Source organism: Quercus robur, chromosome 2, assembly GCF_932294415.1.
Source record: "Quercus robur chromosome 2, dhQueRobu3.1, whole genome shotgun sequence".
In the NCBI taxonomy this organism is placed as follows: Eukaryota; Viridiplantae; Streptophyta; class Magnoliopsida; order Fagales; family Fagaceae; genus Quercus; species Quercus robur.
Window position 1 is genome coordinate 77,006,427 of NC_065535.1, and position 21,451 is coordinate 77,027,877.

The 21,451-nt window shown below is 30.9% G+C and overlaps 1 protein-coding gene and 1 long non-coding RNA gene across 4 annotated transcripts; one reads left to right on the forward strand and one right to left on the reverse strand.

Moving 5' to 3' along the window:
• Nucleotides 1-3,498: 3,498 nt before the first annotated feature.
• On the reverse strand, nt 3,499-6,042 carry LOC126715102 (uncharacterized). 2 transcript variants are annotated; one of them, XR_007651799.1, is made up of 3 exons: nt 5,731-6,042; nt 4,268-4,356; nt 3,499-4,014 (listed from the first exon to the last, which is right to left on the reverse strand). It is a non-coding gene; the product is annotated as an uncharacterized LOC126715102 (long non-coding RNA). The 2 variants fall into 2 exon arrangements; XR_007651798.1 differs by lacking the exon at nt 3,499-4,014 and having other exon boundaries at nt 4,120-4,356.
• A 2,434-nt stretch (nt 6,043-8,476) lies between these two features.
• LOC126715103 (serine carboxypeptidase-like 46) lies at nt 8,477-12,170 on the forward strand. 2 transcript variants are annotated; one of them, XM_050415541.1, is made up of 10 exons: nt 8,477-8,743; nt 9,032-9,136; nt 9,268-9,363; nt 9,466-9,558; nt 9,948-10,033; nt 10,128-10,427; nt 10,650-10,783; nt 10,905-10,997; nt 11,155-11,272; nt 11,823-12,170. In XM_050415541.1, exons 1-10 carry the CDS (start codon nt 8,524-8,526, stop codon nt 11,997-11,999), a joined length of 1,422 nt encoding a protein of 473 aa, XP_050271498.1. In that variant the 5' UTR covers nt 8,477-8,523; the 3' UTR covers nt 12,000-12,170. The 2 variants fall into 2 exon arrangements, with proteins under 2 accessions (XP_050271498.1, XP_050271499.1); XM_050415542.1 differs by lacking the exon at nt 9,268-9,363.
• The last annotated feature ends 9,281 nt before the right edge of the window (nt 12,171-21,451 follow it).

Here is a 21,451-nt window from a genome sequence, read left to right on the forward strand (position 1 = left end):
ATAAATATGAACAGTCATGTTCTTGGGGAAGAACACAAAAAACATATATGAATATGTTTTTCTGAAGAAAATAATGAAAGGAAAAGAAAATTTTATTTTAATTATTTTATTTGATTTGGTTTTAAAAATCACATGTTTAGAATTTTGTTTTAATTTTTTTTGACGTGGCTTTTTTTAATATTTAAAATGCTGATGTGGCATTATTTAAATGTTAATTAAAAATTATTATTATTATTTTAATGGCAATGTAAGCACTCTATATGTCAACAGTGCATTCCATTTGCGACATAGGATATTTCCGTTATAGAGATAACGGTAGGGATCAAAACAAAATGTGTTTTTTAAAATAAGGACTAAAAGTGGTAAAAAAAAAATCTAAGAACCAAAGTGGGAATCACCTAAAAATGTAGGGACAAAAATGTGGTTTTCGCCAATATTTAATACCTCTTAACTCTCACTTAGGATACTCCATCACAAAAACTTAACTTTATATATATATATATATATTAATAGGCAAATCTCAGAGAAAGTTAAATTGGAATTTGAAATTAGAGTCCAATTTTGCACCTTATGTCTAAATTTACATGGAGATCACACCATAATTATCTACTTAAGTTTGTGCCATGTGTTCACTTAAGTTTATTAATTTTTGTGCCAAGTGAGTTAATTAGTACAAAATACTAAGAATCTAATATTAATGAATTATAAAATTTAAAAAAAAAAAATCAATCATATATACTCAATAAAAATCACCACACAACAAAGATCATCATACATTCTATTTTATTAAAAATTAGAAAAAAATTTGATCATAAGTAGTATTAAATTTAGGTAAGAATTTTAATATGTGACTAATTATGTTTACTTTTTTAAATAATGATTTGACTAATTATTAATATTTTATGATAAAAATTGTGTTTAAATTTAAATATATTAATATGTATGCATGTGTTAAATGCTATTTTTTTTTTAAATAATTTGACTAATTATTTTTATTCTTCTAATAAAATTTGTATTTAATTTTAAATGATCCATGCATTTGCATGGGTTACATGCTAGTCTATATCTATATATATTTAAAAGCTGAAGCGTAGCATTTATTATTGTTGCACTCTTGTGGAGCCACCTCATCCGCCACGTCAATAACCATATAATTAATCTTTTTCATATTTATTTTTTTCATATATATATATATATATATATATATATTGTGGGGGGTTTGAGGACCGAGGAATCCTAGATAAGGATTAATTTGCCCAATCCAGGCCAAGGCAGGTAAGCAAACTCTGAGGACTTCGCCTACCCAAGGAGAGCAAGAGAATCAGAACAACTGATATCCCCTAGAAGCCTAAGGATAGGAGAAGAGATAGCAACTGGAACAAGGTTGGTGGGAGGAAGTTTCCTGAAGGAAACACCTCCCACCTCCGCATTCAATGCCCAGCACCAACCACATCAGCTGCATTAATGTGGAAATGACCCATGAACAGTAACTTCACAGCTAGCAACCCCTTCTACCACCTCTAGAAGGATCCTGATGGGACAAATATCCTAAGAAATGCCCTAGGACGTACAGGTGGAGGGTTGGGATGCAATGAAGGGACTATAAAAGGAAGGAAACCCCCTAGAAAAAAAGGGAGGAACATTTTCTAAGTAAAAAAAAACCGGTGAGGAGAGTTCAGAATTACCTTGTAAGGAATCAAAACTAAACTTATATACAAGACATTGACCCATCAGGTTTGCTTGAGGAGGATGTTATCCTCAATTGTTGTCCAATTGCGCTTATTTGCTACTTTGGATTTTTCGGTCTTAGACTTGGACTCATCCTTGTATTGCACATGAGTTAGTGACCCACCCTCTTAAAAATTCTATTGTTTAGGCTTGATTTGAGGGATAAGGTACCACTGTTCTAGGTGGGCTTAGGTTTTTATTTTCTGAGTCCCTACATATATATATATATATATATTTATATATTTGTTTTACAAACTCATTTTAAAGCAGTTTTAACTTTACATATTCATCTACATTAATTTTGATGTTATAACTAAATAATAAATCAATGGAAAATCAATACAAAAGTGTTGTCTATGTATATTCCTTTTGGGCGGCTTTTACTTTAAATACTATTTTTTCCCTTAATCTTCCTTTATTTTGCCTTTTCTTATTCTCACTCTCTCACTATAAATTTGTCACTCTCATTCTATTCATATTTTTAACATACAAAAAAAGTTATTTCTCTCTCTCTCTCTCAAATTTTTTTTTTCATTTTTTGGGGGTTATTTTATTTTATTTTTCTTGCATCTCTACCTTAGATTGATGAATATTTGTGTTTTTTAGAAATCTACTTTTGGTTGTTTAAAACTGAAAAATGAAATCAATGAGTAATATTTTTTTTAAATGAACTCTACTTCTCAATTTTTTGGGTTATTTTATTTTATTTTTCTTGCATCTCTACCTTAGATTGATGAATATTTGTGTTTTTTAGAACTCTACTTTTGGTTGTTTATAATTGGAAAATGAAATCAATGAGTAATATTTTTTTTAATAAAAAAATTGTCTATACAAAGGTATTTATAGGTCTTGCTTAATCATTAATGGTAGAAAAGATACAACCTAATAACTGTCTACAGGAGGGTCTCCTACTAGAGGTTTGTAACCCTCATTTTCTTATTATTGACTAATTCATATGTGTTCCTTGATGTAAGTATTTTTTTTTTATCATTTTATTTACTAAACTATATACTTTTAATGAATAGTGTTTGTTGTTGATCTGATTTGGGAGAAACCTGATATTAACAAGAACCAACTAAACTTTTTACAAAAGCTTTCCTTTTTCTTTTCATTTTTGTTTCTTTACTTCTTAATATAACTTTTCACTTGATATTTAGAGCATCCACACCGTACTCAAAGTTTAACATAATCCACTAGTCATTCAATATCCACACTTTCACATAATACATTTCTTAAGACTTTAAGGTACACAACTTTCATTAGATCCTAAAATACACAATACTACAAAGCTAAACATCAAATTGCTAATTTCGGATCTATACATATAAAACTAAAACAAGCTCCTTTCAAAACTCGACTAAGGCTCCTTTTGCTTCAAAATAAAACTTTTTGACTGAAAGAGTGGAAGAGGTGAGCTAAACAGCTCAATAAGGGTAAGATACATAAGAATTTAATAAGAATGTATGTAAATCAAATCAAATCATTTTATGATTATTAGATAGGAGAACATCTTTTCATGCACAGTATTTTATACTGTTCATAATAATAACTTATATGTTTTTCATAGGAAAATAATTGTTCTCCTTTATCTTATCAGAATAATATTACAAAACCTTTTCAGACTAAATTTCTTTCTTTTCTTACAAAGTCACCAATATAAATATTGATTGTTTAAAATCATATACATACATAAATACATACATACACACATACATATATATATATATACATACATATATTTTCATTACAAAATAATCTTTTTGACTTAAATCAAATAATTGGTAACTTTGTCTTAATTTAGAAACATCTTAAAGAATAAAAAAACTTTTCTTCATAAACTTCTTCTCATAAAATATTATTACTTTTATAGTCACATTTTAATATTAACATAAACTTGTACTTTCGTCAGAAATTTGTACTTTCATCAGAAACTTTATCTTTAAAGAACAGCAGAAACTTCAGAAATGTTTATCTTTAACGAATAGCTTTTCTTTTCATCAGAAACTTCTTTTTATAAGAGCTTTCAGCTTCTCATAATGCATTTAAACAAAATCATTCTCTCATGATCAATAAAATAATATAGTTGTTCATAACATATTGGTTAGTCCATATCTGATAAGTTTGTATTGTAATGACAAAGCCCCTACAATTTTCTTCTACTGTATGTACATACTTTGATCGAGTGCGAACACATCGCCATCCTCAGTACATACTTTGATTGAGCATGGACGCATCGCCATCCTCAATACATACTTTGATCGAGTTCAGATTATCAGAGGACATAACCTGAAAACATTTCTTACTTATATATCATACTAAAATTCATAATTTGTATAACATTTCATAATAATAGCATTTTCATTCTCTTCTTTAAGCATCGTGTTTGTAGAATTAGTAATAGCATCAATATGCTCAAATCATATACATAAGTTTTCGAAAGCTCACGAACATATCTTTGTCTAAAACATGATTATATGCTATATCTCTAATCAAAAACCTTTTAATGCATAATACACTTTAAAATAACCTTATGACTTACCAAATACCCAAATAACTTATCCCTTACTTGAAAGTAGATGAATCGAGAGCCTAAAGTCGAAGGAGCTTAGACTTGGGTACTGGTAACACCTAAATCAAATATCAAAACTTATTAATATCAATTACTCATTATCATAAACTAACACATTCATCTCAAAGTCTATCTCTCATAATCAACGAAATCCTAATCCCATCTCAATGAGGTTCCCTAAACACAAGATACATTTATCAAACAACAAGATACATTTATCAAACAACATGATGTACTAAATCATAGAGAAACCATTATTTTAATGTTCATATTCAGATCATGTCAAACAGCTTTAAAATAAATTCAGAATGTGTTTGAGATTGGAAGCAATGGTGCATGCATAAACTTACACAAGGCAACATACAAAATGAACAAAATAGCTTCATAAAAATAACAGTTGAATGGTTTAGAACCCCTCCTTTACAGTACTAAACCTTGAACCAAGTTATACATAATTTATCTATGATCCAAACATACCAAATGATGAATATATTAATTTATAACTCAAAACATTCACCTTAACTTTAGAATTAAATCTTCAAAGTTAGGTATGTCACTTACTGTTCACTGTTTATTCCAGCAACATATATTCCACTTATAAAATACAATGGGTTATCAATTCACATCCAATTTTCATGTTAATTTACAGAGCCACTCCTATGGATGTCTAGTAGATTCCATATCATTTTTAGAACTAAATCATAAATCCATGATTTACTAAAAATCATACAAGATAGCATACTCAAATATGTCGTAACAGAATTTCAATTAACTTAGAAATTAAACCATTATTTTTGTATTGATCCAATGGCTGTGAGACCACTTCCATTAGAACCATATGTGTCTTAGCATTCATAAAAACTACTCCTAGCATATTCACTGTATACAAATTAATACATAATTTATCATGCGTAAACACAAAATCTGTCACAGTGATAACTTTGCAACATTTTCTTGTAAATTTACAAACAATTATCAAACGATGGTATTTTCATATGAAATTTAATACACACATATTAGACATATTATATAATAATCTCCAACAAACCTTTTACCCATAGCTATCCTAGAAAATACAAGATTTATAATGACCAAATAAGTTAACTAATGAGTGCAACTCTCATCAGGTTCATGAAGTGTCTATTAACTGACTCTCAACCAGATTCAATTACTGAATCAACTACACATTCAGCACCTCAATTAGCAATACAATAAAGTTTATCTAACTATTTTACTCATTTTGACACTGACCCATAACAACAGATTTTATCTTTGCCTATCATCTAGGAGCACATGCAAGCATAAACATGACTTACTTCATATTTAGGCAATCAACAAGCTCTAAATTCCAACACACCTATATACAAATTCATATAACCATCACTTAAGTTTAAAATGGACAATAGACTAAAAGAATTACATTTTCCCCTTACCCTCGACACGGATTATTAGAGTGATAAAGCTAGAATCACTCTAGCTTCAAGTTGGAAACAAGAGCTTGAGAAGAATTAAAAGAAACTTCTTGTTGCTGTTGGACCCGTACGTGTGAGAGGGAGAGGAGAGTTGAGAGTTTTTCTTTCTTTTGGTGTTGGACCTGTGGGTATGAGAGGGAGAGAGTTCTTGATTGTTCTAGTTGCTTTGAGAAAGTCAAAGAAGAGACGAGGTGCTACCGATAAGAACAAAGAAAGAAAAAAACAAATGAGCAAAGAAAGAAGAACCAAGGAAGTTTCTGGTGCGGCAAAGAAGTCAAGGAAAATAACTTGGGTGGGGCATGTATATGCTAAGGAAAAGTGAGCTGATGACTTACTTTTAAACTTTTTAAAATTTACTTTCCACCCCCCTTATAAGCTTATATTCTATAAGGCCCAAACTATAAAATAACTTTGCATATAAACCCTTACCTTAGACACTTAATTAAACACCAACAACTATGTATTTAATAACTTAAACCACTTAATAATGTTTTGTACATACTTAATATATATTTATAATACAATTAGTCATTCAATTATATATAATCTTTACAATTATTATTCAAAGGCATTATAAAGTAATATGTTTATTAAATACTCTTCTGTTAATTATAGAAAGAAAGTGGTTTAAAATAATAATTAACCACTCAAACACATAGTTTAACTATAAAGTTGAGTCGGAGTGTTATAAGAACAGTTAGTGTAGTTGAAAACAATGGTCTTTATGCAATTTCCTTTCATTGTTTGTAAATATTTTGTTTAACAAATTAATTAGTAGCAAATTGTTATGTTTTTGTTATATGATGTTCTTAGATGGTTGAGTAATTGTTTTAAGCATTTACAAATATTTTATATTATTCTTTATCTTCCTTACTTTATTAGTGTATTCTTTAAGATTTTTAAGAAAAAAAATTCAAATTTGTGGTTAAAATGATTTATTTATCTATTTATTTTTTACATGTTAGATTAGACTATGACAACATTAAATCAATACTTCTCCTTTTTCCCAAAAAAAAAAAAAAAATCTCTACTTTTTTCCCCTTTGAAATTGTACTCTTGGTCTTTTTTAAAAGGAAAAAGAGTTACAATCTTTTATTTTTCCCTTTCTTTATTTTTTTTTTATTTTGAATTTTACTTTTTTTGAGTTTTATTAATTTTTTTTAGATATATTACTCAGTGTTTTTGATTTTATGGTAAAAAAAAAAAATGGGTTTGAGAACTTTGTTAATTTAAAACTAAAAGAATAATTTCCAAATTTTATATACTTTTTGATGATACACAAAATATTATAAATAACTTTTATAAAAAAAAAAATTAATTTTTTCACTAACTTACCTTTTGAACTTTAGAGAAAATTTGTATTATTTAATTTTGGTACAACATAAATTATATATATTACATTTGTGATTGTCTCTATAGTAAATGAAAATATGATTATAAATTACATTACTATTTATCAAATTATTCTAAATTGAAAAAAAAAAATTTAATGAGACCACTTTAAAATATTATCACACGCAACGTGCGGGATCCGTGACTAGTTTATAATAATAATGCATCCAATTTCACTGAGGTAATTTTCCAACTAGCATGCATTTGGGAGAGAATATCGTTAGTTAGTATGCATTAGAAACAATTCAGTTAAATAGCATCTCGAGTCTCTTAGACGAGTTCACTGTAGCAACTCAAGCCTAAAAGACTCGATTTCTATGTGCTGGCATAACTAAGGTGTAGTCTGAAATCCACGTGAAACTCGAGTTTTAGATACTCGAGTTCCGTTTCTCTTCAATCCGTTTTTTCCTTCTCTATTTTCCCCTTCACCCTATTCCCCAACGATTTCTCTAACTCTCAAAACCCCAAACCCACTTCCGAAGACAACAAACCCCGAAAAAAAAAAAAAAAAAAAAAAAAAAAAAAAAAAAAAAAAAAAAAAAAAAAAAAAACCAAAACAAAACCAAGCAATAATACCAGATAGGAACATCAAACCCAAGCTCTTCGATGCTGAGATCAACAAACCCAAGCCGCCCCGGTGCCAAGATCAACAAACCCAAGTTGCTCAAGTGCCGAGATCAACAAATCCAAGCGTAGGGAGCTGCTCCGGTGCCGAGGTTGTGATTTTTGGGTTTGGGTTTTTGATCCGGTGCCAAGATATTATGAATTTGTGGGTCTGGGTTGTTGCTTTGGTGCTGAGATTTGATGAATCTGTGGGTGAGGTATAAGGAGAAAAGGAAGAACAGGGAGAATGAAGGAAGGAAGGAGAAAATGAAGAAAGGGAAATCGAGTGTCTAAAACTCGAGTTCTAGGTAGTTCTACATGGAAAATTGTTCAATGAAAAAATCCCGAACTCGAGAATTAAAAGCTCGAGTTCTACATTGATCTCGAGTTTTAAACACTCAAGATGCTAGTTACCCAGATTGTTTTGAAACGTGACAACTAACGAAATTCTTTAATATTTAAGGTTAATAGGAAAAAAAAAATTCCAACTTCACCCATTTTCATTTTCCAAACATTGGACAAAATATGGAACGTGGCATTAGTAGAGCTTTTCATCTTATATGGATGGACTACTGAACAAATACAAGAATATGCATAAAAAATTGTTTGACCAAAAAAAGAAAAAAGAAAAGAAAATAGAAGTGCATAATATGTTGATTTCAGTGTAATTCCCAAACAAAAATATATATAAATACATAGGAAAAATGCTATTTACACCATCTATAACACCAACATCTCTTCCCCTTGCCCATCTCTCTTATGGCTTTTTGGTTCTTTGTGTTGATTTTTTCCTTCTATTCCAAGTCTTCTGCAGAGGTGATAACAGCCCTCCCTGGACAGCCAACCAATGTTTCTTTCAAACAGTTTTCTGGTTACATTACTACAGATTCTCAGCATGGCCGAGCTCTATTCTATTACTTTGTTGAAGCAAAATCAGCGAGCCCACTTTCAAGACCCTTGACCTTGTGGCTCAATGGAGGTTGATATCTGAGTTATTTAATCATCTTTCTTGCTATATGGTCACTGATACTATATATCAATAAGTCTACTTATACAATAAATTTTGCAATTATTTTCACAAATTTTGAGGTGAGGTTTTGTGATTATTGTACAATAAAAGTGGTGTCACTTACAAGCCCATGTGAAAGTATTGCTTAACCAATCACAACTTACCATTTCAGCAAGTCGTGCAAAAAGCTGTGAAATTTTTGTATATCTGGCATTGCTCATATGTTATGACTCTTTGTTGTTTTATGCTTGATTCTAGGCCCGGGATGTTCTTCCGTTGGTTTTGGTGCATTTATGGAACATGGTCCTTTCCGACCTTGGGATAATGGACTTCTTGTCAAGAATGGATATTCATGGAACTTGGGTAAATGTGTTTATACCAGTTCATTATCTAGCAAGTTTTATTTATTTATTTATTATTGTTATTATTAATTTTTTTTTTATGAAAAAATGTTTGCCATGCTATGCTGAGTTCATAATGAAATATTTGGATAGAATCAAACATGTTATATGTTGAGTCACCTATTGGGGTTGGATTTTCCTACTCAAACACAAGCTCGGATTACTTAAGGTGGAATGATACTCAGACGGGTATATATGAATTTTATTATTGGTAGTTTTACTTCTGTGTTCTGCACTTGTTAATATTTCTCAAACTTTTCAATACATAATCATTTATTTTTTGGTTAACAGCCAAAGATAATTTGAGATTTTTAGAAAACTGGCTGGAAGAATTCCCAAACTACAGAGACTCCGATTTGTTTTTAACTGGTGAAAGCTATGCAGGTAATTATGATTTGATTTTGCTATCCTTCAAATTTCATGATTATGATTATTGAAAATTGTTAGAGTAGTGGTTGAATAATTAAATTGACCTATTCCTAAGAGCTTAAACTTTTGAGAAAATTGACAATTTTTCATGATATCAAAGCAAGTAATCCTGAGTTTGAGGTCAGGATTAAAATTCTACGTGTAAGGTCAACACTTGTTAAAAAGCTCCAAGATTTTTAGGATTTGGGATTTCTTTTGCTAATTGGTTTTAAGAAGAAGAAAGTAGATGAAACTTTATAGGTAAAAGCTCTAAGCTTAAGATTTTGTGCACCTAAACAATCATTAAAACTTCTAGATATGATCATTAAATTCAGCTATCTCAATATGGACATCTTTGGTTACAGGCCACTACATCCCACAGCTTGCAGCCTTGTTGATGGAGTACAACAAGAATCCTAACATCAAACCGATCAAGCTGAGAGCCATTGCTGTAATGACCAATATTAGTGAGAGCTAAAAAGTTACTTTCTGGATTACAATGTTGTTAATAATAACAATAAGTTTACTCTTATTGTTGTTTGTAGCTTGGAAATCCACTTTTGGACCTAGACATTAGCGTGCAGGCTGGCGACTACTTGTGGTCACATGGAGCAATATCTGATAAAACACTAATGTTGAAGAAGACTGTCTGCAATGACTCAAAATATCTTCGTGAATATGTCCACGGGAAATTGTCTCAAGGATGCAAAGATGTGTTTAATAGAGCTTCAGATGAAATTAGCGCAGATGTTGCTTATGATGGCCTCCTCTTGCCAAATTGCTTGTCATCAAGCTCAGCTGAGCAATTTAGGCCCAAGGGGAAGCATGGGAAGATTCATGCAATGGTATACACAATGCTTTATGATGTTTAATAACATTGAGATTGAATTGTGCATTACAAGCACATGGTTGGATTGGCTTATTCACTGAAAGTAGGTAAAAGTACAAATGTACCAAGAAAAATGAGGCTATAAAAAGATGTAGTATAAACAAATAAACTAAATAGGCTCTAGATAAAAGCTAAACCAAGCACATATATAATGAGGAGTCTTTGTGGCCCTGGACAGGTTGCTAGCAGGGGAACCAGAGGGGATCCATGCCTTGTTGGAAGGGTATTGAGTTATCTAAACCACCCTCAAGTTCAGAAGGCAATGCATGCCAACACAACTCACCTGCCCTTCAGTTGGAATTTTTGTTTAGGGTCTATTTCTTTCTCTTTCAGTGTGTGTGTGGAGTTAAAAGAAATTCTCTAGTGGTTTACTTTGTAGTTTACTTACAAGTTGATTTATTGACTAGGTAATCAAAACATGTAAAAATTGCAGGCCTCTTGAATATCAAGAAGATAACTTGGACATGAACCTCATACCCCTCATCTCAGACCTTATAAGGGCTGGCATTCCTATCATGCTTTACAGGTTCTAAAACATCACAATTAACTTCCAAGTCTTGATTTTTCTCTTTACATTTTATTGACATCCAAAACTACAAAATTGGAAGTTGAACACTTGAGCAGTTTTCCAGTTCTCCTTGACATTTTCTTGAAAAGTTTATGAGTACATTTACATCAAACAGTGGTGACCAAGATTCAAAAATTCCTCTCACTCAAACAAGAATAATTGCTAACAAGCTGGCGAAGGATTTGAAGCTATTTCCTTTTGCAAAATATGGTACTTGGTATGACAAGAAACAGGTATGTATATAATTCTGTGATTCTCTCAGCACTTCTTTTATTTTAAAAGGTTGGACAAACACAATGGCACTAGCTTTCTTATCTTAAAAAGCTTCAAATATAGTGAAGGTAGATTTATGTTAACAATTTTTAACTAACATAATTAGATTATACGTAGGTGTGTGCTTGAATTGGGTTAGGGGTATTTTCAACCCAACCTAGCTTCTTCAGATTGAGAAATTCTCAATCCAACCTATTGCAGCTCAAAAATTCAACCCAACCCAACTTGTGTTGGGTTGATTAATTGGGTTAAAATCATTTGTTAGGCTTATTAAAATATTGAAATTTCATTCAACTGTTGAAACCTACTACAATTTGTAATATTGAACTAGATATTCCGACTTTGTTAAGTAAGCCTCAAAATACTCAAACACATCAAACTAACAGATTTAAACTAAGTCACAAAATTGAGGCCTTTGGTGAAGAAAACACTGTTTGGCAGGGCCATAAAGAATGAAGTAATTGCTCATTCAGTGACAGAAATTTAATGAAATGTGAAATGTAATTGCAGGTGGGTGGATGGTCTCAATCATTTGGTGGCTTAAAAGGTCGGAAGAATGTGACATTTCTCACATATGCAACGGTTAGGGGTGCAGTCCATGAAGTTCCATTCACATCTCCTTCACAGGCCCTTACATTGTTTCGTTCCTTTCTAAGTGGAACTCCTCTTCCTAGGTCCAGTGCTTGATTAATGGGTCAAAAGTGCTGTAGCCCATTTCTCAAATAAATGTTCTTAGAAAATCTATATTATATAGTACAATCTCAAATGGTCATATCCTTTACTAGTTTTAGCTTTTCTCATATAATAACTTTGTGACTCAGAACCTGACTCAGAACCTTACTAAACATGTGAGACATGTTTGCAGTTTATCTATATAGATGGAAGATGTTCTTCCACACTTTTAGCTAATTATTGTTGGGTTTTTTCAATGAAATATTTAGGTTTCTTCTCAAAAACAAAAAGAAAAGAAAAAAAAAAAACATTAAGTCTTATAGTAGTCATTTTTGTTTTACTCTGAATGTTTTATTGCAATTTGATGTTTCCTATAGGCTATATAGCCCAATTTAGAGTTAGACCAAATAAAGAAATTTAGTAATACCTTGGCTTCTTGCAATTCCCTTTTGAACTCAAGATCAATTATTGAAAAATGAAAATGAAAAAGAAAAATGTTGATTTCTTTCAAGCGTGTTTGGATGAAATTATTCCTCAAGCCCTTTTAAGCGTTAGTTTATTTGATCCGTTAAGGTCTATACCAAATCACAAAATAGATAAATTGGTTACTTTATTTATTTTGTTAGGACATAATTATCTTAAATTAAGTTCACTAGTTGGCACATTTTAGTGTTTTCAATAGAGACACCCAAGATTCAAATCACCCTCTCCCCCAATTATTGAGTTATTTTTAATAAAAAAAAAAGAATTGGCCTTAAGTGGACCAAAGGAGAGTAATAATAATAATCTTATTTATACATCTTAAATTTGAATGATTAATTATATTCCAATTAACTTAATTAGTTAAAGTCATTTTACTTGAATAATTAAAGTACCTATCAAGTCAAAACTACTCATATTTTCAATCATTAGTTTGGAAGTTGGTAGGCCAATAGCACTTTGGAAATTGCTCATCGTAACTCAAAAAACTTCAAATATAGTGAATGTAGAAATTAGAATTTGATCTTAACTTTATTTATTTATTTAATATAATAAGATTATATGAGTGTGCTTGAATTAGGTTAAGTTGGGCTTGGGGTGTTTTCAACCCAACCTAACTTTTTCAAATTGAGAAATTCCCAATCCAACCTATTGTAGCTCAAATCAACCCCTAGATTGGGCTGTTCCTTATGTTGAAATTTTTCGTTAGGCTTAATAAAAATATTGGATTTTTATAATTCAAATTTTGAAATGTAATATTCACTAAATGATTACAATTTATACAATTACACCCAATATTCCAACTTCTTTAAAACTAAACCTTAAAATACCCAAATACATCAAACTAACATATTTAAATGAAATCTTAATTACAAATATACATATTTCAAAATATTCATAGCATGAGTTGGATTGGGTTACTTGGGTTAAAAAATTTGCCAACTCGAGTCCAACCCAAACTATAAATATACAGTATATATTAATTAAGACCCAACCAAACCCGTCAATTCATGAAAAACTAACCCAAGGCTTAGGCTGGGTTCATAAGGTTTTGTGGGTTGAATGAATATAAAAGATGGTAAGAATGTGAGATATCTCACATAAGCAGCTATTAGGGTTGCCAGCCCATGAGAATTCACATCTCCTTCAAAGGCCCTTACACTATTTCGTTCCTTTCCAAGTGGAACCCCTCTTCCTAGGCCCAATGAATGATTAATGGGTCAAAAATGCTGAAGCCCACTGCTCAAATGATCTTTTTTTTTTTTTTTTTTTGAATAAATGATCAGGTTCTTTGAAAATCTACATTGTCTCCCCCAAACCCCCCAAAATAAAAGACACTATCTAAATGAAGTCATATAATAATTTATATTTAAATGTGCATGTTTTATTGCAAATTGATGTTTCATAGCCCTCCCCCCTTTTTGTTTTGTTTTTATAAATATGATTTAAATTTATGAATTTACTTTGTTATTAGGTCAAGGAACCAATTAATTTGGTGTAAGCAGTATTCAAATCCAAACCCCTTATTTGAGAATAAAATACTTTATTAATCGACCTAGCTGAAACTTAAACGTTTATAGCCTAATTATGACTCAATTCTGCTTGTAGTCTTGTGGACTTGCATTAGGACTTCAAGCAAATTTGTAATGAAAGCTGGGTAGGCTTTCACTGTTGCCTTTACACAAGCTATTTGATGGTGATTTCTTAAAAAAAAAAAAAAAAAAAAAAAAAAAAAATTATTTATGAATAATACAATGGTTACACATGAGGAGGGAAATTTAAACTCTAATTCTCCTTATAAAAGAGATTAAATGATTATGATTGATAAAATTTAATAAAACCTCAAAGTTGAAGTAATTCAAGTAAATAAAGAAATTAGTGAATATTTAATACCTTGGCTTCTTTAAATTCCCTTTCAATTTATGCCGATTAAATATTGGAAATGGAAAATAAAAAAGTGCTGATTTTTTAGTGTGATAGGATGAGCATATTTAACAATACACACACACATACATATATATATATATATATATATATATATATATTAGAGTAAGAAGTAGTAGAGTCATCAAAGATACCTTAAAAAAGCCCGGCCTATCTTCATAAGAACAAGAAGAATTTTGATGAATCCATTGCACTACATAAAAAAATGACTGGAAATAGGTTGGATCACCTCCTTTTTAGGGAGAGCTAATACTTTGGGGAGGGGAGATTCGAAATCTAGATCTTTTAATAAAAGAGACCATTTTGTGCTACTTTGGTACAAGGCTCTTGACAACTTTTTTAATTGTTTTCTTGCCAGGATTATTTGATTCCCATTAAAGTCTATACACAATACTCACATAGATTAATGAAAAATTCTTAGGTACTCTCGGAATATGGAAAAATTGTGTTCCCTCTTTACACATTCATGGTGGACCCCACCGGGAATGTGAGATGAGGAAATATCATTATCTATACTTTGGAAGTACCTTAAAATTACTCTAGATTAAGTACTTAAATACTCTATTTATTTTGTTAGTACATAATTCTCAAATTGAGTGCATTTTATGAATAGATATGGCATCAATTGAACTAGGAAAGGGGTAGCACAAATAATTGTTGAGTGCACTGCTTTTCTCGTATGAACATCATTGACAACAATGATAATAAATGAAAAAACATTTAATCATTTTGTGCTTAGGAAAACAGTCATCTCCATTTGAAATTGAACTATTTCATGGTTTACATGAAATATTACAAAAAGGTATATCCAAGTCCAACACCGCGCGCGGATGAGTATGGAGAATGATTGACAACGGTGGTGGGAGAAGTAACTTCGATTTACTTATTAACTATATGGATCAATTGAAGCCATAGAAACCTGACTTTGATACCATATTAGGATATATATGAAACATGACTTTGATAACGTGTTAGAAAAGGTAAGACATAGTTATGATATATATGAGAAAATATGAGGAACAAATAAAGAAGGCATAAAGAGAAAGACATAAAATGTAGAGAATTAATGTAGTTTAACATTAAAGGTTATACTCATAGTAAAAAAGCCTTAATGAGTACTATATATTAAGCTCTATGTATTATATTATAATGAACCCAGTAAACAAAATCCAGGGATGTACTCAATTTCAAACACATTGAAGTGGTCAGCTGTGAATAATTGACATTTTCTACTCACTACTTTTAATATGGATTCACAATTTTTTGTCCATCACTCACAATCGACCACTTCAATATATTGTAAAATTAGATTGTGTCCATATTATTGTTGAAATATTGACAGTATATGAAGTGATTGACTGTGTGAATGATAGACACTGCTTTCTGTCCACCATTTGTTACATAATAAATCATTTTAGCATGATGTAAAATCACATGTAAAACTTTGTGTGTGTTCATAGTATTAATTTTTGAAATACTGACCGACTATGCAACTAGGCCACTGGTCATTTTAATCTAAAGAAAGAGATATTTACAACTTATTATCCATGTCTCCAGCCTCCACTAAAGTTTACCAGAATAAATAATGGCTGGGATTTTAAATATAAACCTTACGTGAGCCAAGACTCTTATTTTACCAAGTAAATGGCTGATACCATGAACTATTCACTTAGGTCTATTTCCTAGCAGCCCTTCTCTTTCTTTTTTATTTTTCAAACCCCATTTTTTAAAAAAATTATAAATAAAGCAAGTTTCAATTGTGTCCAACTGCTCAGATAATGAAACAAGGATATACAACCCATGTCTAATATTCAAATACCATTTTCAATGGCTAATCCAATCTATTGACCTTAACTCAATAAAATAACCACAATTTGGCTTTGAAGGTCTCCTGTTGCAACTAACAAGAGTTAAAAAAAAAAAAAAAGTCTTCATAATGGTATGCAATTGGACCACCATTAGTCCCATAACTCTCTCTCTCTCTCTCTCTCCAAATATTATAATGCTAATCATTTAATTAAGAGTTTAATGATGCAAGTGCCAGAAGTAAGTTCAAGCTCTTGGAACATGGGAGTCATACATAGACTAAAACTATAAAAAGATCTATAATTTTTTTTTTTTTAAATTAATGGAAAGTGGTGCAAAGACACACCTCTTCATCTCTGTCTTCTAGTCTTCTCTCAGAGGTGAAGACTGTTATTCTATGTATTACCATTGACCATTACAACTTGAAGACTGGAGAAAGACCACTTTGTTAAGAAAAAAATAATAATAACCCCAGGGAAGTAAGTAAAAAACAAAATAATCACTTCATATTTATATATAAGACCCCTAAACTACAATATACCTAAAAATTCCCAAGAGGTGACTCGATTAAATTTTTAACTTAGGTTAAAGTTTTTGGGGTTAACAACTCCTTAATCCTTACCATGGATCAAAGTCCATGACATCATAAATTTGTACGCATTGACTTCAATTACCAACAAAGGCCACCATGTTTTCAATAATTTAATAATTTTGCAACCAATATTTATATAGGTCGGTAGGAACAGGATCTATAATATTTTATCTCATGTAGGGTAATATAGCTCTTAAGTAACTAAATAGACACCCCCATATAATATAAACACTTTCAGAGTCGTATCTAATATATTTAATTAAATTATTTTAAGATATGTTTATATATATATATATATATATATATGTCGTTATTAAGAACCACATTGACACCATGAAGAAATTTTATAATCCAGCAGTTATCTCAAAGTTTAAATTGATTTTATATATATATATATATATATATAATTAAATTAACCTAAGTTTCAAAATGGATGAGATTTGTTGAGCGCATCGAAACCAATAATTAGTAGTCGTGGTACTCAGATCCCGATATACATTGGGGTCAAAGATGAGGAGTCTTGAACCTAGAAATATTGACTCAAAAAAAAAAAAAAAATTATAAATATTGTAGGGATAAGGCCTAAAGTTGTATATTGGGCCTTGGACTTTGGTTGAGAGCGTTGATTGGTCCAAGAATGAATAGACAATAATGAAGGTGTTAAGTCCAGAGTCCCATAAGTAACATGCAAGTGGAAGAGTTAGAAAATGTGGTCGAGGAGGATTGTCTCCTCGGATAAACGAAGCATAGATCAAATGTATACTCTATCACTTAAAGTGACCTTCTAGGAAATTCCACTAAGAGAGACATGCATTATGAACGTACTGGAAGAATGGGAGTTAGGAAATATCTAAGGAAAAGCTGCTGCCACCGTATTCAATGTCCTGCAGCTAACTTCTGACCGCATTTATGTGGAGAAAAACCCTTGAACAGTGCTGCCTTAACTACCACAACTCACAGAAGGCCTGAGAGGGTGTCTGATGGGACAAGCACTTAAGTAGTAGTTTAAATGATCGATAAGTGTAGGATCAAGATTATCCAAAGGGAATTATATAATATAAGAAATCCTCCATGGATGAGGGAAAGAAATCTAAAAAGAAACACTGTAACAGTCAGGAAATAATTGTTTGATCATACTTAAGATAAATATACAAGAACTGATGTCCTCGGACCTGTCCGAGGACAACTTTCTTCAGTTGAAATCCATCTACCTTTTTGTTCTAGTAATTTGAATCCATTTTGTTTGCCATCTAACTCATTTTAGCTCAGTTTTTCCAATTCACTCTCTATAAATTTATTGTTTTGGGTTTTTTGGGTTTGAGCCTATTCATTTTTTGGGCTTGGGATTCAAACTCGGTCCCTACAAATATTATCTTATTATTATATCATCTTCAGCAAAAAAAGACAAAAGAAAAAAAAATCTAATTATTTTATCACTATATATATGCCATGTAACTCAATACATTATTATTTTTTAATTATTCTAATCTACTATGAATTTTAGTTTCGATACAAATTTGGTTTCATAACATGTGCTTATGTCACGTAATTTTGGGGGGTTTTTTTTAACTATCTATTTTGTTGTTCAATTTTGACAATATTAGGGAAAATTTTTATTTATTTACATTTTGTATATGCGTATGTCATGTAATTCAGTGTGAGCATTATACGTTATAGAGTATGGTTTCTGCAGCATTTGGCTCATTATAAATGTATTAAATTGATTAATATCAACTTTCTAAGAAATTTAAAACGCTACTCTAATTACAACTCTATTGTTACTAAAAAGCTTTAACAAAAAAAAACTTTATTTACTTTAAAATATTATATTTATTTAACAAAATTTTTTGTTTTAATATATCTTCCATCATGTAATTTGTAGTCAAATGATCGAGTATTATATTACGTTATATTTCTGTATCATGTAACACATTATATAGGTTATTTATATTTTTATATTAAATGATTAAAAATTCACAATTTTCTAATAATTTAAGTTTTTGAAGCAAATGGTTATTTATAATAGTATAAGCTAGAGTGGGAGATCTTTGGTTAAAACCTTGTCTCCATCTTACCGAATAATTCTTAGATACTTTCGAAACATGAAGAATGATGTTTCTTCCTCTTACATTCATGGTATATATGGATTATTTATTAAATTCATGATGAGGTCCATGAATGTAAAAAGAAGAAATACTGTTTATCCGTGTTCCAAGTACCCAACAATTTTCTCATCTTACCTTCTATTTAAAAAATTCCCACAAATATAGTCTCATTTAATAAGGGCAATTAAGACTCACACGTGATGATAGGGTGTTAGATTAAATTTACCCATTTCTAATTTTTAAATTATTTTTAAGAATCAATACTTTATACTTTATCAATATTATTTTATTAATTATATTATGCATCACACAGCCTTACTTGTAGTAGATTGACGTTAACTGAAAATTGAACTTGCTAGTTGTTACAACTTTACATACAACTTTCAAGCTTAGAATGGGGATATTAGCGTAGTCATTAGACCTATCAATGATTTGGAGTCTCTTCTCACATAGGATAGGAAGATTGCAGTAATCAATATATGCTGAATTTAGTATATATATCTCGCTCTGATTGTTTCACTAGAAAACTTTTTGTAAAGATAGTTTTTCACATTTTCTAGTGCTTAGTAGCACAAAAAAACTGGTTAATGAAAAATTATCTTTGGTCAACGGAAAACTCTAATAAAAATAAGGTTTATTTTATATAGGTTGTTTTCAATTTTTTTTTTTGGAAAACAATCTCTCTCTCATGCGTTGCATCTCTTATAAATATTATCTTCATTTGTAATCATGGAAAACATATTTTTTTGCGCCTTCTCTCTCTCATGATAAGCTTTCTCATTTTTTCTCTCTTCCTTTTTTTTTTTCTCTTCTCACACCCTCACTGTCACTAACTTTAGTCTCTCCTCTTCCCATAGATCTCTCTCTCTCTCTCTCTTCTCTCTTTTTCCATATTTCTCTTCCCCTCTGTAACACAATTCTCTTATTAGATTTTTTTTTTTTCCTTTATTGATCGGTCAATAGCTCTGACTTGCAAAGGAGAATAAATTTGCAGTGGTAATTATATCATTCTTCTCTACCAAAACCCCAGTTCTTTGCTTTGAATTTCAAGCTTGATTTTCCTTTTTCTCTAAGAAATTTTCTGTTTGATGGATTCCAGGCAAAAGTTACTTCTTTTTCGTACATAAAGTGCAAAAAGATAAAAAATAAAAAAAGAAGAAGAAAGAATGAATGAAGTAAAAGAAGAAAATTTTAAACATAGTTCCTATATTTCTCTAAATTGCTTTTACATAGGACAATCTTTACTGTGGACTAATAATATTGTTATATAATGAAAGATAATTGTTTTGGGGAATTGCATTTATTGGCAGTTATTATTATTTTTTTGTTGGCAGATACTTTATGCAGATACTATGCAATGATGATATATTATGCAGATACATTATGTAAATATGTACGTTTTTAGACCCCTTAAAACACAATTGGATTAACCTAGTTAATTAGCCAAGTGATTACTTAGTCCAAATTTCAGATCTAGGTTAACACAATCATATAATTATATCAATGTAAAGTGCAAAATATAAAGAACACAAAGATATGATGATCCAGGAAACCACACCGGTAAAAACCTGGGGATGATTTAACCTAACTATCCTCAAGGTAAACTTGAATCCACTATAAAAGAATCAAAATTTTACAATAGCAACTTAGACCCCTAACATCCTATTGTTACCCACCAGTAGAAAACTTATTGACATGACCACGTGACAGCTCCGAGATTACGGACTCCTTCTTTCTTGGATTCTTCAACAAGTACAAGCACTCCTGCTTGTGTATTTTTAAGCTTTTATTGCAGCAACTTGTGAGAGTGCCTTTTTCGGGATACTCAGGTCCAAGGATCCCGGGCCTGAATGAAAATGAAAGGATTTGGTGGACTAGGCCTTGACTCACCGCAGCTAACAAGCTGTTTAAGAATCAAGTGAATGCAGAGAATACTCCTGACAATATATAGAAAAAATGACAAACAAGGATATCGAAGAGTGCCAAAAATTAACAATGTAAGTTCAGAAGGAAAGAAAAAAACAGGATTAGCAAGACGATAAAAAAAGTGCTGTGGGGATCCTGGGAATTATGAAACAGTATTTCATTAATACATTATCTGTTTGATTACAGAAAGCTCACTAGGACGTGATACAAGGTCCAATCAAGTTCAAAAATTGCAGTCTTGAATGGCTATTTCAGCCTTCAAAACTTGCAAAGTTTGATTCTCGTTGAATCCGAGTATGTGCAATAGTGGCTTTTACAGGATATCGGGAAGCAGTATTTGTTTTCCCTTAGTATTTTCTTTCTGCACAGATTTTTCTGATAGTTTTTCCTAGAGAATTTCTTCTTTCTTGTGTTTCTTTTTTTTTTTACTCGCTGCCTTCTTCACAACCCATCCCCTCCTTTTATAGTGGAGTTTTCTGAGCGTCCCGGGGAACTGTTGGTTCCCCTGTTTGTTCTTTTGCAAACAGAGCATGTTCTGTCCCCATCATCTCGGTAAGTCCCTTTTCCGTTTTCTCTCATTCTTTCCTTCTCTTGGTTCTGATTCCTTCGAAAGC

Bases quoted from the DNA above. Each gene is read 5' to 3' on its own strand.
- LOC126715103 (XM_050415541.1), top strand. From the start codon at position 8,524: ATGGCTTTTTGGTTCTTTGTGTTGATTTTTTCCTTCTATTCCAAGTCT. The intron at 10,784-10,904 runs GTCTATTTCTTT...TAAAAATTGCAG, and splicing joins AGTTGGAATTTTTGTTTAGG to GCCTCTTGAATATCAAGAAG. The intron at 11,273-11,822 runs GTATGTATATAA...ATGTAATTGCAG, and splicing joins CTTGGTATGACAAGAAACAG to GTGGGTGGATGGTCTCAATC.